This window comes from Pteronotus mesoamericanus, unplaced genomic scaffold (genome assembly GCF_021234165.1).
Source record: "Pteronotus mesoamericanus isolate MK-2021 breed Mesoamerican mustached bat unplaced genomic scaffold, CSHL_Meso_final contig_182, whole genome shotgun sequence".
Lineage (NCBI taxonomy): Eukaryota > Metazoa > Chordata > Mammalia > Chiroptera > Mormoopidae > Pteronotus > Pteronotus mesoamericanus.
This window is the reverse complement of record NW_026555078.1, coordinates 5159566-5184572: the sequence shown is the minus strand read 5'-3', so window position 1 is coordinate 5184572 and position 25007 is coordinate 5159566. Positions and strand designations below refer to the sequence as shown.

The following is a 25007-nucleotide window of genomic DNA, read 5'->3' as shown; positions in this document are numbered from 1 at the left end:
GGTGTGCCTGAGAGCAGATGCCGGGTCCTTGTCCGGAGGGACCTTACCTGTTTTCTAAAAGCAGGAGTTTTAGGGGAGTTCTCAGGGGAAGGTCTCGACAGAATATTCAACAGCTTTCCAGGTGTGTCCTTTAATATGTTGATATATCAAAATGAGCTTATAGGGGAGTTGGGATCATTCTCTGGTCAGCTTCACTGCTTCACTTTCATCTTGGATTTGTCTGGCTCAAATCGGTATTTTGGTTATTGTTATTCTCCCGACTTCATCCGTTCTGTGGTTTGGCTGGCATTAATGGCATCAACTGGGTCTCTGTTATCTACCTGCCTGACCAGGGTGATTTAAGCTACTTGCCCTCTGGTTGGGGAAGAGAGGTGTGTACTGTTTGCTCCTAAGTGTCCTGGGTTAGGCAAGATAGGATCTTGCAATTTATTAGTAGGCTGTTAATTGCTTGGCCTTCTTTAACTGTCTTGTCTCAGTTTCCTTCATTCCGCTTGGCAAGGAATTTTCCTAACTTCTTACCATCCTGCCTCACTGCAGTATTGGTGCACTTGCTATTACACAAATTGCACACACCAGAGTGTCCTGCTTTGCTTGCTTTCCTTCCTAAAGGAAGAAATATCACGTGATTTACAAGTTATTGCTGCAATGGTACAAGGGCACACATTAGCTGGCCAGAGAGACTACTAGCGTTTTTTGCTTTGATAAGAAGAGGATAAGTCTGCAGGTCTTTTAGATATAACACTAAATGTACTGGTGTCTTTTCTCTTTGATGTTATTCACAGGAGGGACTACCAGAGTGCACTGTTCGTGAATGGAATGTGGCAATGCCTCCAGTAGTAGGAATCCGATGGCACGAGGCAATAGAAGCTCTCCTTGAAATCGAAATGATTTTAAAAGAACACTTGCATCTCATTGCAGAAGTGTTTATTAAATGTTTGCCCATGGGTTAGATGTGCAGACTCCGGGGCTGACTGCACGTATCTTTCACTGGTTAGCTTGTATGACCTTGAGTAGGCTACTTAACCTCTCTGTGCATCAGTATATTTGTAAAATGACCTCCCTTATTAGTTCAACAGCATTTCAGTTAATTTCCTTGGGTTGTCTAGGCATACAGTCATTTCAGCAAATAATAACTTGGCATCATCCCTTCCAATGTTTACACATATTGTCAACATGTGTTGACAATAATGGAGGTTCACTTAAAGGTAATTGGAGTGATGGGGCAACACAGCTTTGGGAAGGCTAGACTCAAAAACAGAGAGGCTGAAGGCCAAGTGAACAGCTGGGTTGTTATTACACATGTTCCTAGGTGATATGATAATGTCCGGGACTAGAAGTGGCTGAGAAACACAGCTGCTAATTACTACAGTTGATGATGTGGATTAACAAGCAAAATGACACTAGGGTATCAAAACTGGTCCTGGCTAGTGTGGCTCAGTGGATTGAGTGCTGACCTGTGAACCAAAAGGTCATGGGTTTGATTCCCAGTCAGGGCACATGCCTGGGTTGTGACCCAGGTCCCCAGTCGGGAGCATGAGGGGCAGCCAACTAATGATTCTCTCACATCTATGTTTCTCTCCCTCTTTCTCCCTCCCTTCCCCTCTCTCTGAAATAAATAAAATCTTAAAAAAACAAAAAACAAAACGGAACCATTGTCTGATGGTGATGGAAATAATTGCGTAGAATTAACAGGAAGAAAAACAAAATGCACAAGTGGGCAGTGGGAGTCTTCACTAAAATTCTAGGCTGACGCGTGTTAACATGTTAAACATCTGTAGCGTTAAATGTTCAGCCAGTTTTTGTGGTTACTTGAGGTGGACCTGGCATGCTCTTTGGTAGAGGATGTAGTGAGGAGTAAAAAATTAAAAAAATTTTTAACAAGTCTTGGGAATATTCTAGAGAGTGAAGCCAGAGTGCTTGGTATAATAAAATATAAACATGGTCCATACTTTATTGCTAAAACCTTACATGGTCCATCCCGATTTCCTCTTCTGGTCACCATCTGCCAGCTGCTTTGGCCTTCTCTCTGTCCCCCAGAAACCAGTAGCCGCCCCCGCCGCAGAGCCATCAGGCTTGCTGCTTCCTCAGGAAGGCGTGGTGGCGCCGCACCTTGCATGGCTCTATCATCTAATTAAGGCTAAAACAGACATACAACCCTCATTATAAAATTGGCGGATCCTATCATCCTCCATTGGTCCAGGTGGAGTCCAATTATTAGTTGGATTCTCGTGTCCAGTTGGATAAAATAAAAACTAGCACTCTTAAAAATCGTTGCAAATGTGGTTTGGCCCTCAGGGTCCAAAAAATAACTGAGCCAACATTTAAAACTTAATTTCACATAAAAATGTGGGATTCCTAGCTTCGTAGAAAAGAGCAGAGGCTCCAGTCATATAGAGCCCTTTGGCAGCAGTTAGCTGGGCCCGGGCTTCAAACAGCGCTTGGCCAGCTGCACAGGAACCCCCCGCCCTCCAGGGGTTCTGTTAAAGACACAGGTTCACAGCAGGCAGGGGTGTGGCCCAAATGCTGCAGTTGTGAAAAGTTCTCCGGTGTTGCAAACGCTTCTGGTCCTCCAAACTCTGAATGGCAAGGCCATCAATGAACACCACAAAAAACGAAAATAAAAAAGCAAACATCTTTAATAATCTTTGATATTTAAAATACAACTTATCGAACATCCACATCAACAATAGAATCCTCAGTGTTCAACGGTGCTTTGGAAGCCCAGCTTTCCTAAGGGCCACACAGGAGGCCTGTTGTGTGTAATGACAGCAAAAGAACGCGAGGGGCGCACACACGGGGGGGCTGCGGAGTCAAGTCCTGAGCAAACAGCACTGTCACGGTGCACTTGTGTCATGGCCAAAAGACAAGGCTTTTCATTTCAGGTGTTTTTTGTACTTGAATTTCAAATAGTGTATTTATACAGAAGAGTAATTTTTGAAGTTATTCCTAGTAACCCAGTGTTGTAGAAATTAGGTAATCACATTCAAATGTACGTTTTCCTCTTTAGAGGCATGGACACATAGACCAGACGGACAGCTGTCAGAGGGGAGAGGGACTGGGGGGCTGGATGAAAGAGGGTGAAAGGATTAAGCAAAAAAAAAAAATGTATTATAACACATAGACAGACAACAGGGTAGTGTTAGCAGAGGGAAAGGGGGTGGGGGTAGGTGGAGGTGGGCAAAGGCCAGCTAAATGGAGAGACGGGATAGAGACTTTGCTCTGGGCGACGGGCGCACGGTGCGTGGTGCAGATGGTTTTGAGTTAAGATACTTGAAACCTGCATGGTTTTGTGAACCAATGTCACCCAGTAAATTCAACTAAAAAAAAAAAAACCAAAAAAAAAAACACCACCTGGAAGCGTTCACCTTTGAAATATGCAATAAACCACCGAAGTGCTTCCTCAATAATTCAGGAATTTCCACATATATTTCACTATTGCTCCCTACTCCTTTCCATGAGTCCATAGTCTTAAAACATTGATACATGATTAATTTAGCATGCCAATTACTGTACATTTAAAAGTGATATTACTAGCACTGATTCTTAAAATGACAGATCGTTTTGGAAAAAAAATAAAAACAGCAAAGGTTTATTCAAATTTTTAAAAAAATCGAAATTTAAGAATTAACCAACCATGTCAATCTTTTCATTCATGAAAGCAGAATGGGATAAAAATATTTTTATGTGTAAGACTTTAAAAAACAATACAAGACAGTTAACTTCTTTAGCAAAAGAGGCTGATTATAAAGGGACCAGGAATGAAGGAAAGTTTTTATTTGAAAATATGAAACATTACTTACACTACTGAGATGATTAGTTGATCCAATCTGATTTTTCTCAATTAAGATCACACACAGAACATCCCTCTACTTGTTAGGGCCCAGACACAATGATTTACTTTGAAAGTAGTGGTTATAGCCTCCCTAACCTTAGGTCAAGTTTTTAATAGGAATTCATCAATATTAGTTATTGAATCTGAAGAATTTAAAACATCAGGATTTTTCAACTGAAGATATTTCAGTTACTATATTTTGCTTATGTACTAAGTCAATTCTTTTTTGAATCTGCACAGGTTCAATGGGCCAATCTGAAGACATTTAGTCTATCTTGGCACTAGCATGATACTATTTAAGCACGCAGACATTAAAAATGTGACTTGCTTTACTGAACTTAATATTAAATGAAACAATGCAGACCATCGATAGTTTTGCCTACCATGATTCTTAACTAGTTTTGAGCTTATTTCCTCATTAACTTTGGCATGAATAAAGTCTTAATGAAGAAAAATCAAGTTTTAAAGAAAAAAAAAGCACCTCCTTAAATATTCTGTGAATTGTAAATTATTTGGCCAAGATCTTAGAGTTGAAAAATAGTTTACCTACAGCAACCATTTCAAACAACATACTATACATAACTGTTTATAAGTTAATTACTGTAAAAATGTATATTGATGGTTTTAGATCAGAAATTATTCTGAATTTTTAAAACATAAAAAACTACTTAGTAAATCTATGATATCTCAAAATATGAAAGTGGCATTTCTAAAGCTTGTTTTACCTTTACTTATAACACTGGCATTGCCACTATACGTATTTTATCCTGGTAATACAAATTATACATTAGAAAATGATACCAAGAGTTTAAATGTTAAACATTAAGATGTTCCCAATTAGTAAAACAGAATGGAAATCTTAATATAAAGTTGTTAGCAGGACAGTTATAAATTTCATTGTTCCCGACTTTCTTAGAGGTGGTTTATTGTAAATAGCAGTTTCCGATGTGTGACCTGCAGCTTTGTGGAACTTTTAAATTTTCTGATATTGTGGTTATGAGCACTGGCATCTTTTCATACTGGCCAATCAGTGGAGTTGAAATGTTCAATTAAATTTAGGCCAATCCAAACAAGGCAGCAGTGTACTAGTGTTTCTGTAACTGCCTTCCAAATACAACAATGTCCCAACAAACGAAATAAACACATTCATACGTATCCAGTGTATGCTCAGCTTTGCTTTAAAAAAAATCCCTAACAAATGAAGGTCAACGTATCACATTTCCTTAAAGGCTTTAACAAGGGTGTGTAATATAAGAACTTTATAAGCTCTAAAGTTAAAACTTATGCATATTTGCTCATTTTTATATTAGATAGCTCATCAATTAAAGTATATGAAGAGTTTTATGTAAATTTCCAATGGGAAAAGGTAAAGGCCAAATACTATTTTCATTTGTACATCCTGAGCAGTGCAAAACACTAACATCCCTTGCAGTTCTAAATTTTTATAATTCTTCTGAAACGTTTTCAGTTGTCAAAAGAAAGCTAGGTATTAAAGTAAAATGGCCTAATTTTATATAAGGGAAACTTCAGAAAACTTCATTTGGCACAAAATAATGACTAAAAAAATCTGCCTCTTTCCAAAAAAAAAAGCTATATCATAATCATAAATAAAAGGCATTTTCTCATCTTTTTGCTTAGCAATAAATCCTAGATCAAAAAAATTTCCCTGATAAAATGTGTGTTGCCACCCACCAGTATGGCAACATACCATACTTTAATTTTCTAAGTCATTGGCTGAAATTACTTAAATTTTAGCTTATGAACAATTCAACATTCAAAAGGGAATAGAGAATGAGGGATGCAGAATAGATGACAGATAAAATGCCCATTTCAGAAAGACATGGTTAATTTTCACCTAAATCATACCATTGTATTGACCTAGCAAGAAACTGCATCCTCATTAAAGAATGCTCATCAAAACTAAAGACTTCCTTATTTACAGACCCATTCAGTACTGTGTGACTACTATAATTTTAAGCTTTTAAAAACATGATGCAAGTGTTAAATCACAGTATAAATTTAAACAGATTTTTGTTAGTAAGTTATTTTCATGTCCCAGATCATCATCTCTGGCAAGCTGTTCCTATGAGAAGATGAACAGCAGAAGCAAGCATCTACACTCTAGGGCTCAGCTGTAAATAGAACAGAGCTCCAGTCACAAGAGAAAAAAAGAAAATGAATCTGCTACTAAAATTGAAGGCCAAATTGTGTGTATTATACATCCATGGTGGGGATTCTCTGTCATCTGACAACAGGAAACTTGCTTGCATACTACACTTCTGTTTTTCTCAGCTGGGAAAGGGGAAACAACAAGGTGCTGGACAGAGAGTTACGACACAGCTGAGAAGACATCCGTAAAGCACGTGGGGAGGGATGTGCTCACACGTTTTAGAAATGCTCATTTACTCTTAAATACTTGTGCAGAGCTGATGTCAGAGTTTAGGAATGCCCCAGAATCATGAAATAATGATCTCATCTTGGAGGCCTTAAAAAGCAAAACCTTAAGAAAGATAACCATCTTTTGAAAGAGTTGTAGAAAGGTAATAAAAACCAGGTAGCAGATAAATTGTGATCAGAGAGACAATGACATGAGAAAACACCCAAGTGCACAATACACAGGTGGAGGGAGAACACTCATCCTTCCGGAACTATTACTATTAACCAACATAGAGAAGAGACACTGTCCTAAAAAAGTCACTTTAGTTAATGAGGCTGTTAACTGAAGAGAAGCAACTAGTAGGTGATGAAAGTGAGCCCAATTACCTACACAGAAGGGAAGAAAACAAAATGTATGGAAAAATTTCCGTGGCAAGAACTTATTAGTTGGTCTGCAAAAAGATCCAAGAAAGATGCCCTAATTTTAGACATACTAGATATTGCACTCTCAAAAACAAAAAAAGGAACATTTTAAAAAGCTATTTAAATTTCTTTAATTGCTGAATGCCTCTTTGGCTAGTATTTGAAGGATCATTATTTAGTCCTACAACTGACACATTTTTCCACTTTCTCATCTTTTTCTTTGCAAACCACCTAAAAGTCTTATTTCCTCTGTTGAACATTGTTCTCTTTGACGTGTTACCAAAATGGACCCCCTGCTTCAATCACGCAGGATAATGTTGGAAAGTATGAATATTTTAGAGATGTGTAAGTTATTGTTTCTCCTCTGTTATGAAATTATTGCTGACAGTTTCTAAAGACATGGTCACAGCTGCCTGAAACATGTCCTCTTCACTCATAGCATCACCTGTTGGGAAAGAAAATACACACATTTCTTAGAAATTTCTGGAAAATTAGCAGTTATCAAAAGGTCAGCTCTTCCAAAATCTATTTGACTAGTTTCCTTTTTTGATTTTTAAAAATTTACATACAGTAAAATTTACTCTTTCCCAGTTTTATAAGTCTTGACAGATGCATACAGTTGGATAACCACCGTCACCACCCAGATATGGAACCGTTCCGCTGCCACCGCCCCACCCCCAAATCCTCTCGTGCTGTCCCTTTGTGGTCCGTCCCCAACCCCTAATGCTGGGCAACCACTGAAACATTCGCTGCCCTACAGTTTGCCTTTTCCTGCACATCAGCATAAAGGGAAGACACAGCGTGCATGGGGCCTTTTGAGTAAGGCTTCTTTTGCTTTTAGCACAGTGCAGTGAAGCTAAGTGAAAGAAGATTTCACTTTGCTGTGTGTATCAACAATTCATTACTTAAATGTTTTCAAAGATTTATTCACAGAAGTTGCAAAGATAGTTCAGACAGGACCCTGGCACACTTCAGCTCAGTTTCACCCAATCTCACCTAAGTGCTGCTCAAACCAAAACCTGGATATTTACATCGGTACAAGGCTGTGTATAGTTCTATGGTATTTTATCATAACTGCAGATTTGTGTAACCGCCACCACCACCGCCAAGACAGGGAACTGTTAAAAGTAGCACAAAAACCTGCCTCCTGCTCTCCCTTTATATTCACACCCACTTCTCTCCCTGCTACCTTCCCCAAATGCAGGCAACCACTAAGTTGTTCCCCACTTCCTTAAATCTGTCACTTTAATATGTTACACAAATACAATCATACAGTATGAAACCTTGTGACGTTGGTTTTGTTATGTACCCAGCATAACGCCCTCGAGAATCATCCAAGTTGTTGCATGTATCAACAGTTTGTTTCTCTTTTTTAAAATTTATTTTTTACTTTTATATTGAGAACATACTTATTAAAGCTGTGGGTGGTAAGCCCTGACTAATGTGGCTCAGTGGACTGGGTGCTGCCTTGCAAACAGAGGTCGCCAGTTTGATTCCTGGTCAGGGCACATGCCTGGTTGCAGGCCAGGTCCCTGGTTGGGGGTGTGCAACAGACAACCAATGGATGTTTCTCTCACACATCAATGTTTCCATTGCTCTTTCTCCCTCCTTTCCTCTCTAAAAATAAATAAACAAACAAATAAATAAATAAAAAGCAGCAGCAGCTGAGAATGGTAAAACACAGGGCTTGGGAAAGACGCAGAAGGGCCAGGCCTAGGTAGAATTGTGTTGGCTCACTGAGAAGTCACACAAAAGCGGGCCTTGGAGACAGGGTCCGGGGCAGGGGAGTTAGTCTTGGAGGAGCTGCTGCTGCACACTGCTCCCCTGGTTGAAAGCCTTGTGGGGACCTTCAGTGTTTTCTTTAAAAAAAAAAAAAAAGATTTTATTTATTTATTTTTAGAGAGAGGGGAAAGGAGAGAGAAGGAATAGGATAGAAACATCAGTGTGTGGTTGCCTCTCATGCACCCCCCACTGGGGACCTGGCCCACAACCCAGGCATGTACCCTGACTGGGAATCAAACTGGTGACCCTTTGGTTTGCAGGCCGGCACTCAATCCACTGAGCCACACCAGCCAGGGCTTTTTTAAATTTTATTTATTTATTTATTTATTTATTTTCCTTCAGTGTTTCTTATAAAAGTACGTGCCTGAGAGAAGGGCACAGGCATGTTCCAAGGAGGGTGCCCACCATTGTTTTCTTTTTAATCCTGAGCAGTGTTCCATAGTGTGGCTGTCCTAGTTCATTTAACCATTCCTCCTATAGGACATGTCGCTTGTTTCCAGTTTTTGGTTATGACAAGTAAAGCTACCATGAATGTTCATGTACAGGTTTTTGCATGGACAAAAATTTTCATTTCTCTCGGACAAATGCCCAGGAGCCTAGCTGCTGGGTTGTGATTAGTGTGCATTCAGTTTTTGAAGAAACTGCCAAATTATCTTCTGAGTGGCTGCACCAATCCAAATGAAATGCAGAAACCTGACCTCCCTTTAGGTCCCTTTCCTCTCCCCAGTTCCCAACTGCCTTAAATATTTCCTGTACATACACTAGAAACCAAATAAATGTTATGATTCTTGCTTTAATCACCAAACGTAATTTTAAAAATTCAAAGGGAAAGTCTATTGTGTTTACCCATAGTTTTATTCCTTCGATGGTTCTTATTTCCTTCCTGATGTTCCAAGATTGCTTCTTTTATCATTTGTTTAGAGAACTTCCTTTAGCCATTATTTTAGGACAGGTTTGTTGTGACAAATTCTCTGATTTTTCCCCTTCATTCCTAGAGGAAACTTTCACCAGACTTAGAAATCTGGGTCGAGAGTTCTTTCCTTTCAGCACTTGGAGAATGTGCCATTTCCTTCTGACCTCCCAAGACTTCAGACGAGAAATCTAGTCATGTAAATTGCCGTAGGTTAAGGTATTTCTAGCTGGTTTCAAGGTTTTTCTTTTTTTGGTCCCGTTTTCATAAATTAGATTGTGTGTGTGTCTTGGTGTGGATTCCACTGGGTTTTGCCTGTCTGAGATCCACTAATCTTGAATCTGTAGGTGTCCATCTTTTGCCAAATTTGGAGAACTTTCAGCCGTTATTTCTTCAAATACTTTTTCAGTGCCACCTCCTTCCTATATTCCCATGGCACAATTGTTAGGCCCTTTATTATAGTCCCACAGGTCTCAAACCTTGTTATTTGTTTTCCAGTATAATTGCTCAGAATGGGTGACTTCTATTGTTCTGTTTTCAGGTTCACTGATTCTTTCCTGTCCTTCCATTTGCATGTTGGGTCCACCCACTGAGTTTTAAAATTTCAGGTACTATTACTTTTCAGTTCTAAGTTCCATTTGGTTCTTCTTTATAGTTTCTATTTCTTTCTCAAGGCTTGCTGTTTTTTTCCTTTGTTTCAAGTATGTTCGTAATTGCTCACTGTAGCATTTGTATGATGGCTGCCTTAAAAAATCTGTGTTAGGCCCTGGCTGGCGGGGCTCAGTGGACTGACTGCCGGCCTGTGAAGCAAAGGGATTCCCAGTCAGGGCATATGCCTGGGTTGCAGGCGAGGTCCCCACTAGAGGGCGCACAAGCGACAATCACACATTGGTGTTTCCCTTTTTCTCCCTCCTTTCCCCTTTCTAGAAATAAATAAAATAAAATAAAAATTTTTAATTAATCTGTGTCAGAAAATTCTAACATTAGTGCCATCCTGGTGACGGTGTCTAGTAGCTGTCTTTCGTTATTCACGTTGAAATTTTCCTGGATCTTGGAATGACACGTTGATTTTTAATTGGGTCCGGGACATCTGGGTACTCTAAGACTGTGGGTCTTCATCTCTTCCAGCCGGCCTCCTCTGACAGGGCGCCAGTGGGGGATGGGTGTCCCCTCGCTGCTGCCGGACGCGGGGAGGGCGTGTGCAAGCCTAACTGCTGAGCACACGTGGGAGCCCTGGCTTCCCACTGCCCTCCGCTGATACCACCCAACTAGGGGGTGGGAAGGCCTTGTTACTGTGTCTCACCGACACTGTGGCGGTGGCCTCATTACTGCCTCAAACCAGTGAGAGTCATCAACCTCCATTAAGTCTCTCCTGACACCAGCCAGGCAGGAGGGCAGAGGGACACCTCTTCATTGCCTGGTGCGAGTCCAGGCTCCCTGTGTGTGACCACCGACACCAAGGCAAAGGGGGCCTGGTTGTCTCCCAGTGGAAATAAAAGTTCCCGCGCCCCACCTGGCTTCCTCTGACACCGCCTTGGCCAGGAGACTTGTGGGGGAGGGCGCGCCTCACGACTGCCAGGCAGGGATACAGGTCTAGGCTCCCACCTGTCAGTTGAGGTGGCAGTGGAACCAGTTTATTTACCTAGTACTGTTTGGCTGACTAGTGTGTTTATTATCTAAAAGTTTCTGTCTTGCTAGGTGGTCCGTCTGGACCACACAGAGCAGGCTTTCTGCGGGGCTTTTTCTTGGTTTGCGCCCGGGGCTTTGCCAGCATGACGTCCATGACAGATGGACAGATGAGGTGAAAGGAGAACCCAGGCCACTCACGACTGCATCAGCCCCTGGGCCCAAGCTTCCTAGCTCATCTGTCTTCTCTCTACCTTTCAGATTCTCATGTTTGCGTACAAATGCTTGGGGTGAGTAGAAAAAGGGACCGGGCCATTCTTCTTTATTGCTGACACGGTCTGCGGTTGGAATGCACCACAAGCTGGGCAGCCGTCACCAGCTGACGGACGACATTTAGGCCAGTTCCAGGTTGAGGCAAGTACGAGGGCAGCTGCTGCAAGCATTCACAGGTAAGTGTTTTTGGGACCTTGTTTTCCTTTCTTGAGTATACACCTAGGAGCGGGACTGCTGGATCACATGGTTTAGTTTACTTTAAGTTTATAAATACTAAACTGTTTTCCGAAGGTGCTGTGCTTTTTTACACTAACTACGGATGAGAGTCCCAGCGGCTCCGATCCTTGTCAGCCCCTGGCATTCTCAATTTTATTTTTTTTATTAAACCATTCTCAGAGGTGTGTAATGGTATGTCACTGTAGTTTTAATTTACGTTTCTGAAATAATGAGTGATGTTGAGCGTGTTTTCATGTGCCTGTCACCCATATATTTTATTCGGTGAAATGTCTGTTCAAATCCTTTGCCCATTTTTGGGTTGTTTTCTTACCTCAGTGTTCATAGTTCTTTACACATTCTGCTTAGAAGTCCTTTGTCAAATACAGTTTTACACTCAACTTCTACCACCAATAACTGGCCAAAGTTTAAGACTTATTAAACCAAGGCCTAATAAGTAACTCTAGACTTCCTGTTGTTATTTAGACTACACTCAGGTGGTTTTAGTTTTCTAGTGGGAAAAATGTATTTATTTTCTACCTAGTAATATCCATTATCTCTGAGGAACTGTCACAGAATGTACTAATTACTGGTGGAGCTGCAGGTATCGTTTATAATTTTAAAGCAAAACATCTCTTGAGTGCTCTAGTCTGCCTGCTCCTTGGTCCAGGGAAATTTACATAACAAATTCATTCAAAGTTTCAATACAAGAAACAAGAGAGAAGAAAACAGCCTCTAAAGCCAAAATCACATAGAGCCTGTGCGTCAAACAGTGTGAGGAGGTAACAACCGAGAGGTAGGGTCAGAGGCGTACCTAGATCCCTGCCCAGCGCTCCTGAACTTGTGGTCGGCGTTTCCGATGGGTGTGAAAGCTGTCCTGGCGGGTGCTGCTGCTGCTGCTGCTGCTGCTGCTGCCTGAAACATGCAAAGGAGAATGCACATTAAAAAAAAAAAAAAAAAAAAAAAGCCAGGAGAAGTACTATTCATGTGGAAAATAAAGGGTTCCACAATTCACTGGCGTGAACACCACAAAAGAATGCTAGAGCTATCAGTCTGAGATAGAAAGATAGATAGATATAGATATAAATAATATCAGTTAAATATAACTGATATTATATATAAATAAATAACTATATACATATATATTAGTTAAAAGTATCATTGTGCAATCCTAGGAAACCTAGACATAAAATCTGAGTTTGTCAGAGAAATTAATAGGGAGGTGTTTTTAACCGCAAAAATAACATATTGTACAAAAGGATTCACTGGTGGCTATTTTTATGCAAATGTGGTTTATAGATCCTTAATAATGTGGGAAGTCACTGAAAATAAGCACCTTTAAGGAAGAAGAAAGCACCTCAAATTACCATGTGAATTAACATGATCCTTCCATGACTGGCTCCTTCCTGTCATTTAGATCCGAGTTTAAATATCTCCTCAGAGATACCTTTCCCGCCCATCCCCCTGAAGTAGCCACCTGGCATTCTCACTATCTCATCCCTTCATCTTAATTCTCAGCATAAACTTATTGCCCTCTGCTACCCCCGATCTGGCTCCCTCCTCAGAGCGTGAGAGGAGAGCGCACATCTCCTCTCGTTTATTGCGCAGGGCATAAAACTGTGCCAGTCACACAGAAGGCAGTCACCAAATACTTAATGAATGAAGGAAATGCAAACTATTTAACACACATTATCAAGTCTCAGTGATAGCTATCTGCATTAAAATAAGTTCTCCCTGTATATTTTTAAGCAGGGAAAACAATGTCATAAAACATTTAAACATGATGGTTATGATGTAAAATGCAGGTCTTTGTACTTAGAAAATAAACACTGAAGTGCTGAGGTGTAAATAAAAAAATCATGCCTGCAAGTTATTCTCAAATGGTTCAGAAATGTCAACAACTGGAGAAACTGAGTGAAGGGCATAGGAGCTCTGTGAACTCTTTCTAGTTTTATGTATATTTAAAATAATTTCATATAAACATATGTGGGCTAAAATGTAAAAAACTTAAAAACAGCTGACAATCTGAGAAGCCATAGCTTTCAAAAAATGCATAAGAGGATCTTTAAAGGAACCAGAATTTTTAAATTACCAGTAACACCATTAATAGAATAGCACGCTTTTTCTAGGGTCCCCCTTAATCTTGGGTTTGAAATAGGGGCAACAAAGAAAATCCAACGAGCGGGGAATCGCTCTTTCCCCCTGCTGGCCTTTGAGCCAGCACGCCGAGCGGTGTGCGTGGCTGATGCTGCCCCCTGGGCGGTAGGCACCCCCTGCCCCAGGCACACCCTGATTCTGGAACGTGGCGTGAGAGAGACAGGCTGAGAGGTAGGCAGATGCCTGGCGCATCAGATTTCTTCCGGACCTCTTCCTCCTCCACTCAAGGAAACGTGTCAAATGCAAGGGAGTGATAGGTGACAGCGACTTCAGAGGCGTAACTTTTATTCTACTTAAATTCATGAAAAGTGGGAAGTAAATGAACTGCCAACCTTGAAACAACTCTGACACCTTTAATACGTGGTGTCACTGTAAGACAGCATGTGTTTGGACAGCACTTGGCATCCACTCCCACTGTGCCATCTAGCGTGCCTTCAGTTTCGGTCTAGAGAGCTAAAAATGACGTGTCTTGAAATGCTGGATACCTAGGATTCTGGAAACCAGTTAAGCACACGCATGAGCTTTAAAAGGAAGGGGGAAATGAGAAAAGAGGCGCAGCCACTTTCCTGCTGCTTTGTTGTCCTCTGCCATCTAGTCAAGTGATGCAGATGCCAGTCCCAGAATTCCGCTCCGTGGCAGCTGCGGAGGGGGCCAGACTCTTCCTGTTCCCAAGTCTTCCTGTCCAAGCGATTGCGGGGGCAGTGTCCTGGCCCTAGCACCTCAGCTCCACCAGCGTGTTTCAAACTCGGCGTCCTGATCTGCCATCATTCCAGCCTGGGCAGCAGCCGCCGCTCGTCCAGCATGTTGGACCTCTGGAGGCCGGGGCGACCACCTGCGTTCCAGCTCTTCCTAAGAGTGTGTAAGGCCTTAATTTCTGTACTAAAGACTTTTCTGCTTAAAACGCCTCTAGTAGGTTATGTCTCTTAGACTGAACCTTGATGATGCCATGCCACTGACGTGGTGGCTCAAGTATAGGCAATCAAAAAGTCATAGCGATCCGTGACCATGAAGACAGCACTTGTTTCCTCCTTGCTGGGAAACACTTTTCAAGTGACAGAAAGAAGAAATCTGCATCATTTCAGAGTTACACCTGTGAGAAGATATTAATAATGCTAACGCATATCTGTGAAACACTTTACTAAGTAGTTTTACACACCCCATTTAATTTACATGCTCATAACGTGTGTTAAGGAAGGATTTGCAATGACTCTGCTGATATAATAGTTTTGCTTGGGGTTTTATGATAGGTAAAATGGATTTAGGGATTACTACTGAAAAAATGGCTATGAAAATATTTAACTTACTCATAATGTATGAGTTTGTACAAGTAGATTTTTAACAGTTTTTTTTTATGCTTCTTGCACAAATACTGTGGATACTACATTAAGTGTGATGGTTCAAGTACTCTACCAAAAAACCCACAAACCTATAAATTTGAGTGAATAACAGGTTAGCACCGGGGTCAGCTTGGAGAGGGTCAGAAGGAGTTAGCTCGATAACCTTATAACTACACTCCCAAAGATGGAAACTAGAGAGAACGCATCTAGCTTCGTAATCAGACATTCTAGGGAAAGGTGAATACAGTGGAACCTCAGTTCTCGATCATAATTTGTTCCAGAAGACCGTTCGAAAAACAACTTCTTCGAAAACCGAATCATACTCATACTCAGTCACCCCCTCCATTGTTGCCCAAGAGACTCGCGACTGATCATACAGATACCAGCATGAAAGGAATGAAGGACCGGGAACTGATGTTTGGTTTGACAGCCCAGACAGTTTTTCTGTGAACCACCTGATCAAGAACCAAATTGTTCGAGATGGCAGACGTTTGAGAACGAAGGTTTGACTGTGTATTAGTTTCTCAGCTCCTTTACTGAGACCTACAAGATTTTGAACGCTAGCAAACATTAAAAAGATGCACCAGGAAGTTAGCTCTTAACTCTTCTCAGCAACATGTGACTGTAAATATTCTCTAGTTCTCCTTAGGTCCCCACCAGTACTTTTAAGATCAAACCAGGAGGCAGAGGATAAAAGGCTGAAGCTGGAAACCATCGCTGCACACCTTCCTCCCCAATCAGCTACTCTCCAACCACAAAGGAGCCACGTCGACACTCAACCATTACAAACAGGAGCAAAGCTGACTAGAACATCTGCATTAGTTATCACTAGCATTGTGCTTGTTACAATTTACTTAGTTGTCATGGAATGTTACTGCATTATTTTTTCTACTCTAAAAAGATCAATGTACTGGAAACTCCACATTTGTAATCCAAAAAAATCTAAAAAAAAAATTTACGTAAGAGGGATTTGTTTTTATACTTTAAAGATGGTTTCCTTTTCTTAGCTGTATTTGTGAATTTTTTAGATTCTCTATAAAGTAGGACTGCTTGGACAATTCTATTTTGGCAAAAAACAAAGTCTCAAATAAAAACATGGTGGAAGTATCACTTGGAAATTGTTCTGGCAAGCAGAAATCTGTACTAAGGCCCTAAAAATGTTCATGTCCTTTAACCCAAAAATCTGACATCCTCGAAATAATTAGAAGAAATGATAAGAGATTTAAGGCATAGAGTTAGTACACTATTTGTTGCAATATTAACTATAACAGCAAAAATAAAATGTTCATATGTAAGTTACGATACATACATTTGTTTTATGAAATATCATGTATCCTATTTATCAATACAAAGAATACTTACTATCATGGGAAAAATGGGTATAACTAATACACATGTGTGTCTGTAACTAGAAGAAACTGAGCCAAAATACTAACATCAGTTATTAAAGGATAGTAAGATTAAGTTTTCTTTTAAATTTAATAGGCCTTAAAAGAAATTTTCTAGGATATTAATTTTTATATAATTATTTTTAACACTAATGATATATTTGATGTTATAGGATTACCATTAATAATTATCACTTGATAATTATTAACATTATTGTATGATGACAGCACTTGGCTTTGTTAAAAAAAAAGCCCATATATTTTAGAGAAATGTACTGAAATAAATACAAATAAAATGGAATGATGATTTAGATTTGTTACAAAATAACCCCAGTTTGGGGGGGGGAGTGTGAAGAGTGTGGGCGATGGGGGCGTCAGATACAAGACAGTAAATGCGCTGATATTGGCTACATCCGGGCTCATTATGCTGGTTTCTCTAATATACATGTTAAGTTTATCATATTTAAAAAATAAAATTAATTTTAAAATTTAAAAAGGAAGTAAAAAGCACTAATCAGCACTATTTTGAAATTCTATATATAATTAAGTCCATTAATCTGTCACTGAATAAAGACTAGAAATATCTCACATTAAGAGGATGTCAGTTGATCAGAACCTTCCTTCACATACTTCTGAGTTGTGACTTAAAAAAAAACAGAAAACAAGGTAAATATCTTCAACACCATCAGATGTAAAATGCTTCCATCTTAAATACGACTAAATACTGCCAATTTTGACCAAAAGATGCTCTCAGGTGCTCAGATGTTGAAACGTAAGAATATGTGCATCTTAGAACTGATGAAATAAAAGTAAATTAACAGGCTGGATTCAGCCACAGGCCTTTTAGTTTCTGATCTGAGATCAGAGATTCTGAATACCTATTATACATCTTGTAATCTTTAAGATGGGTTTTTTTCATTAAGGAAGGAAAAAGGGAAGACGACTCATGAATGATAGTTCCTGGAAAAAACAGTATTTTTATGGGGTGAAATTTCTGTTTTAAGAGCACTTTTTATAACCGGGACACAAAGCGGGCTTTAGGAGCTGCTGATTCCGAAGAGCGGCCGGCCCCCCAGCCGGGGCCGGCAGGCCTGGGCGCCTGGCTCGGCTTGGCTTGGGCAGAGGCTCGGGGCAGAGCTCTTCGCCGCCATCCCTATTTGGGAACGGTGCAGGATCAGGTAACCAAGAAGCACATTCAAAGGATCATTAGGCATTGCTCTTGCCTTGACCCAATTCCATTTTCCTTTTGATGACTGAAATTTTACAGGGTTCCCTTGACTCTAGTTCATGTACATTTAATTAGTATTTGGGCGAAGTTTTCCCCTAAAACTACATTTCAGTTTATTTGTTGTAAATTTTTAAAAAACGCATTCAAATGTTCACAGGGTCAGGCAGTAGCCAGTCTTTCTAACAAAAGAGAATCCTAAGTAAGATAAATAATTTAAGCCAAAGCTGTAAATTCACAACAAAGAGAATGGCCAAAATAAATACTGAATATGCAATTTTAATATTGTATGAACTACTTTACTTTTCAAAGTAGGCTTCTCTTCTCTTCCGTAGTTCTTCTGAAGTAAGTTGTGTACCTGTTGTCTGTGGGGTATCTTGAGATACATTTCTGGAACTACCTGAAAACAAAAGAAAATTGAACAGAAAAACAATCATTTTATTTACCAGATAAAATAACAATATGTTTATAATTACATGAACAAGTTTTTAAAAAGTTTTCTTCTTGCCCTGGCAAGGTCCCTCTGTGGGTCAGAGCGTTGTCCTGACAGGCCAAGGTTGCCAGTTTGATCCCCAGTCAGGGCGCATGCATGAATCAACTAACGCATACACAAATAAGTGGAACTACAAATCAGTTGTTTCTCTCTCCCCGCGATCAATAAATAAAAATTTAAGAAACAGCCCTGGCTGGTGTGGCTCAGTAGAATGAGTGCCGGCCTGTGAACCAAGGGTTGCCAGTTCAATTCCCAGTCAGGGCACAGGCCTGGGTTGTGGGCCAGGTCCCCAGTTGAGGGTGTGCGAGAGGCAACCACACACTGATGTTTCTCCCCCTTCCTTCCCCTCTCACTAAAAGTAAATAAATATATAAAACTTAAAAAACAAGTTTACTTAAAAATATTCTGTCAGTATTCTGTAAATCTAAGGAAGGCTCTCAAAGCCTCAGGGAAGATCTGAATGAGGAAATCCAACTCCAACTTGTGTCCACTACAGACAAAGCTGTTATCCAAATGTAGCAGCAGATGTGAGGACTGAAGTCCAACAACCAAACTGGTAAGGAGAGCCATTAGCACCATTCTTGTGTGCCCTCCTGAACTCATTAGACATAAAATTATCCTTTCAAAGGCACAGAATTCCTCAGAAGCAACTTAAAGTGGATGATCATACAACAGACCCATTCTCTATGCTCCTCCATCCTCAAAAATTTGGGTCCTACCACAACTTAAGTGTGTTTCCGTGGTCTCATTTATTGTACTAACTAGAGGTTTCACACAGATTATGCAATAAAGTGGTAAAAAGAATGAATTACCCAAAAACATCTAACATTATAAAAGGTGATGTTTGCCTCTACTTAAATTTTTAGATATTTAAGAAACTCAAGGAATAATTTCATTAGAAAATAGGAAGGCAAAATCTTATTAATTAGATAAAAACAAAACTACCAAAAGAAACTCCTCAGGCTTTTATGAAGCCACTTTGTTCTACGTCCCAGACATTTCCTGCCGCCTGGACAACCTACGGGACACGGCTACCTCCCTTCTCTGATGGGCTTTATCACCACAACAGCAGGCCCATCGAGGTGGACTCACGCTGCAAGTTGCAGAGATGCCAATGTTAGATTTTTGTAGAACCAATTTATATCCTCTGTGCAGGTCGTCCTCTGTGGCCAACGCCATATGCATTTATGCAGCAGCTGCCCTGGGTAAAAGTCCCCCCACTTCTGCCCTCAAAGATTCACCTCTGTTTATTGCCGTGTTAGTACAGTATTATAACCAAGTGGAATAACCAGAAAGAAAAATAAACTAGCCCAAATATAACATAGGTTGTAGGAGTTATTTATATTACTAGAAAACTAAAAGAAGAGCTGACTGCACATAGCCATTGCTTCTTCCATAACTGTCAAATTGTCAAACAACTTCTAACAGTTCATCCAGGAAACCAAGAAATATCTGAATCCAGTCTGCAACAATGGAAAAACCACGTCGGAACGTCTGTACCTTGCATACTGAGCTGAATAGCTCTGCGGAGATCTGCTTCCTCATCTTCCATGTCAATCTGTTGGCGACTTAGAGCCAGAGCCCGCCGCAAGTCCTCCTCATCGTCATCTAACGCTCCCGGCCCGTCATTGGTTTCTAAGGCTTGTTCCAGGTCTGTTTTCTGGATTCTAAAGACCGAAAGCACCGATAATGCCTGCAGGCCAGCCTCGCAGACATTCATAAACTGAACATTTTATGTAAGCTAAAACTTTCACATTTTCAGTCAACTCTAATGGAAAAATAAAATTTTAAAAACTTACACATTTTCTTGCAGATTAGGTTTAATATTAAAGTTGTGTTGTGATGTTACTCTAACTTAATATATTTATGTAATTCAAAGAGTCGATTCAAATTTGCACCAATAAACTTCGCTAAAATATATGGTTCTAAAAAAAATCACCAATAATAAAATGACCACCCTTTCCATGTCAACATGAAAATTTGATCTTGTACTGAAATACTAGCATATATTCCACAGGCCAGTTCATTTTACCTCTGTTCTTTCAGTTGTGCTATTTCTTCTCCAATAAGCTTTGGTCGATGCATCTGTTGGACCCTGATCATCTGCAGGAGTTGGTCGGCTTCACAATCCGGCAGATCACCCTTAACAACAAATATAGAATAACCTAAAAAAAAGGCAAAAACAAACTAAAACAGCTAGTTAGAGATTCCAAATCAATTAAAAATGACTGCAGCTAGAGAGGTTCATGGCATACAATTGTGGAAAGAATGTAAATTGAGGAAATGAGAAAACCCTGGGGTGAAATCATGATTCTTAGACTTACCGGCAGGGTGACCTAGTACATATTACTTTAAGCCTTTGAGCCTGACTTTCCTCACCTGTAATACGGGAACAGCCATCTCATAGAGTGATGGTAAGAAATACACAAAATAACAGATGTAAAGGGCCTTCCTTATACAGTGTTTGGCCAAGCAGGCTACTCACTAAATGGTAACAGAAAGGTGGTAAAGGAGTGGGTAAGAGCAAGGGATCTGGAAGCACGCAAATTGTTTTGTGTGTTTTTTTTAAATTTTATTTATTGATTTTACAGAGAGAAAGGAATGGAGAGAGGGAGAGAGACATTGATTTGTTGTCTACTTATTTATACATTCATTGGTTGATTCTTGAATGTGCCCTGACTGGGGATTGAACCCGCAACCTTGGCGTGCCGGCATAACAATCTAACCAACTCAGCTACCCAGCCAGGGCCCAGGTGGACTGGATTTTAACCCCAGCTCTTCCATTTCCTATCTGCGTGATCTCTGGTGAATCACTTTGCCCACCTTTGTCTTGTTTTTTTTAATTATGAAACCAATGATATTGGTGCCTTCCTCAGAGGGATGTTGTGAGGACACAATCAGATAATATCTATAATAATGTGCAATATCTGTAAAATAAATCATCTGTGGAAAGAGCTGTCTCCTCACTCTGAACTCCCAACAAAATCTGAGAAACCAATACCTAAAATCTAGTCAAAGTATTAAAAGGTGTAGTTTGTCTTTTGAAAGAACCACACTGATTCTGCATAATTTTTTATAAATATAATTCTGGGAAGCCAGGTTTCCTCAGCTGGATATTCCATATAAAAACAGAATAAGGCCCTGACTGGTGAGACTCAGTTGGTTGGTCACCATCCAGCAAAGCAAAAGGTCGCTGGTTCAATTCCCGGGCAGGACACAGGCCTGGGTTGCAGGCCAGGTCCCTGACCAGGGTGCATGCCAGAGGCAACCTATTGATGTTTCCACATGTCACTATTTCTCTCCCTCTCTTCCCCCCTTTCTAAGAATAAATAAATAAAATCTTAAAAAAAAATAACTTAGTAAGGGTGGGTTATACCTAAGTCATTCTAATCAATTTATGTTTTTCCAGCATAAAGTTTTCTTAAACTTTGGTGCTTGTTACTGGGTATCCTTTGTGAGCATTAATGGATAATGAAACAAATAACAAAAAAATAAAAACAGATCATGAAACAAGAATCAAAAGGAGTATTACTAGAAAAACTCAAAACAGTAATAAGTTAATATGCTCAGAGTTCAGATGGTTTAAGATGTTTTATGCCAGGAAACTGTTTCTAAACCCTAGAATGACTATGTCAGCTCACCATGGCATTCCATAAAGGGCGTCGTCAAGGGCAGAAACTCTGTCTTGTTTAGGTGACACACTGTAAGGATCCTAGATTTCACTCAAGACTAGATTTTATTCTATATGTGCTGGGAAGCCACTGAATGGTGAAAGGTGAGGTTGTACCATAATATGCATTATTATTATTTTTTTTAAATCGCTCTGGGCTGCTTTATTAATGTATATATGGGAACCAGAATGCAAGGAAGTGATCCTTACTTAAGTGGAAAACCTGAGGGATAGCATGTATGGCGGGAAAAGAAGAAAGTCAGTCTTTCGTCAACATGTTCAGTTTAAAATGCCTTCTGGACTTCCAAGAGGAGATTATAACACTGTGATCTTCCACAGGAACTGGAAAGCGCTACATGGGGACCAACCCGGCCCAGCAGCAATACGCAAGCCAGTTCCTAACTGTGATCGCTAAACACCATTCCTAAAAGGACAGGAAATATTTAACATAAGCCTGACAAACTGATGATAGGAGGCAAAAAAGCTTCAAAAGGCTATAAGTGGTCATTTCAGATATTTGAGAGTAAAGTTCAAAAGGTTCCCATGAGTCCAAGATGGAACAATTTGGGTATCAATATGAATATAATAATGACCTGAAAGATATGAGATGTGTTCTAATGAATTGGTTTACAATGCCACTTTAGAAAAAAAATCAAACACCAATTGGTTACCTTTGGAGAAAAGATACGATGAAATGAACTTATTTTAAAAACCAATAAAAGGAAAAAAATATTCGTCCTGCCTTTGCTCTGTATAACCGGATGCTTGATGAAGGCAGGTTTCCCCGCAGAGAAGCCTGCCAGCTAATAAACACCGGAATGGGGGGCAGCCAGACGGGGGAGGGGCAAGCTGTGCAACTGCCGCTGTGGGGAGGAAGTGAACTTACCGGGAAAATGGTAGGACTGGCAGCAGCGCTGAAGGCTCATACGTTTAAAGCTAAATTGGTCTCACATTTTATGTTACTCGTTAGCCATGTTCAGCTACTCTGGCGCAGGAATGGACAAGACTGAGATCTGGTTTCCACTGGGTTTGGGATTCTGATAGGAATGTATGATGGCAGGAGAAAAAGATAAAGGGGTTGGGGAATGTAGTGGAGTGACTGTAATGATGACTGATAGACTATCAGCAGGGTATGGAAAGCAGCAGGAATAGAAGGGGACGTTTGGACTTGTGGCGGGGTTTCAAGGACTGACGCAAGGGACAAAACAGAGGAGAAACGACGCAGATGTAGGAGGCAGTAGCTAAAGAACAGGATGATTGCAGCTGGGGTTTAAAATTGGTACAGTTACTGGTAACGGCAAGGCAAGAGTGGAGAAAACGATCTTTGAAAGTAAGAGGCAAGGTACTAGATTGGATTGATATTTGATATAGAAATCAGTAAGAATGATGAAAGGCTTTCAAACATAAAGAAAACAGTGAGTCAGATCCTCAAATCTTCAGTGGAAAAGGAGGCGGATCAGATGACTGTGAAAACCCGGGGAGTAAAAGTTTAATGTAACATTTCAAAGGAGCTGGAGATTTTAGGGAAGAACAGTGGCCTAGAAGGGGCCAAGAGGAGCTAGAGAAGGAGCTGGCCCTCCCCTTGGCCCTGCGGTGTGTGAGGAAAGGAAGAAAAAGAGCCATTACCAGGAGAGGCCCTAACGGAAGCGCCGCCCTCAGGGGAGGGCCAGGAGTCAGAGAGAAGCCTCCCTAGACAGTCTCAGTCCAATCACAACATCCAGGGCACCGCACAGAATGAAGATTACCTCAGTGCCACCGCCAGAAAAATAGCATTGTCACACTCACATCGAATGAGTTAGTTTTATTTAGCTACTTTGAAAGATAACATTGTAAAAATTTTCCATTTTTACTTACCTTCCTGTTGTAATTGAGCCAGGAAAAGTGCAAGGTATGTGTCTGATATTAATTCTGGACCCGTCAAGAGAGAATTCAAGTTGAACCACTGGAAAAAAAAATTGCCAGCATTTAAGTTAGTGTACATTATAATTAATAAAGACGTTTCACATGTTAAGAATAGATATAACCTGTCTAAACTTAGTAAGGCTGTCTAAACAGATCAAACTGAGATTTTTTTTAAAAAGTAATTAAATAATGTGATTTTTAAAACCTGAAATAGAATGATTTATCATAATTACTTTCTAAAAAGTAAAAGTTTGCTTTAAGCCATGAACTTTAAATGCCCCCAAAAGAATAGAAACTGATAGTAATTTAAAGTATATTTTTTAATAGTTATAATTAAATATTTTTTCAAAGTATGCCTAACATAACCCTAATCTAATCATACTATATTGGTGTGGAAGAAAAATGACCACTACACAAAGTTTTTCCTACTACTGATCATTTTGGTCAAAGATTTAAACTGTGAGAAAACCAGCCTGTTCCAGGAGGAGAATTTTAAATCACCAACTCATTTTAGAAAGACCACAAAAGCTACCATTGCATATAATTAACATCATTTAGTCATTACTTCTTAGGAGCCCTAATTTAACCCACAAGGGACCTCAGACAAAAGAATCGATAGTGAAAAATACAATTTTAAACAAACACATAAATGATAGCTAAAGATTGGCAAACTTTGACATTTTCTGGCTTTGTCAAAGATAAAGTAATTTGAAATGTGAAAGTTCAATTTTGAAAAACTAAAATTTTAAAAATCTCTCGAATGATATAAATTTACATGCAAATCAATACAAAGGAACTGCAATCTGAGCCTTCAGATCTTAAAAAAAAATCCACTGATTACCTTATACACAAAAAGTAAAGGATACATGATCATAATTTTCAAAAACAGAAATGAAATCTAGAGGCAATAACCTCGGCAGTGTCCTGCCCCTGCTTTTTCCTAGAGTCCATCCCTGCCTGGGTTACTCTCTACTCCACCACATCTCCTTCCCCCTACTTGCTCTGAGTTCCTCAGGAGGGACCTTAAGAAATAACCATGTAGGCCCTGGCTGGTGTGCCTTAGTGGGCTGTGCGTTGACCTGCAAACCCGAAGGTCGCTGGTTTGATCCCCAGTCCGGACACATGCCTGGGTTACAGGATGGGTCTGTGGTTGGGGGCGTGCGAGAGGCAACTCATCGATGTTTCTCCACCTCTCTTTCTCCCTCCCTTTCACCCTCTCTAAAAATAAATAAAATCTTTAAAAAAAAGACATAACCATTTAAGATGAAACTGCATTTAGGCGGCTGAATTAAAATAGCAATTTTTTTTGGTTTTTGAATTATCTTTTACTGAATTAAGTCAATGTACTCTTTCTTGACATCATTTTCTTCCTTGTATTTTTAAAAACAGCTTTATTGAGA

At 40.0% G+C, this 25007-nt stretch overlaps 1 protein-coding gene across 4 annotated transcripts in view; it reads right to left on the bottom strand.

Annotated features, from left to right (window-relative positions):
* Positions 1–2688: 2688 nt before the first annotated feature.
* Positions 2689–25007, bottom strand: part of ATXN3 (ataxin 3) — a 33618-nt gene continuing 11299 nt past the window's right edge. For 2 of the 4 annotated variants that reach the window (XM_054567123.1, XM_054567126.1), the window contains 6 exons: positions 23560–23647; positions 20068–20200; positions 19536–19702; positions 17846–17942; positions 12250–12350; positions 2689–7076 (listed from right to left, as the gene is read on the bottom strand). In XM_054567123.1, coding sequence (XP_054423098.1) covers positions 6982–7076; positions 12250–12350; positions 17846–17942; positions 19536–19702; positions 20068–20200; positions 23560–23647 — 681 coding nt within the window. In that variant the 3' untranslated portion in view covers positions 2689–6981. Of the gene's footprint in view, positions 7077–12249; positions 12351–16905; positions 16961–17845; positions 17943–19535; positions 19703–20067; positions 20201–23559; positions 23648–25007 lie in introns of those variants that run through there. The other 2 variants (XM_054567125.1, XM_054567124.1) reach the window with 2 other exon arrangements.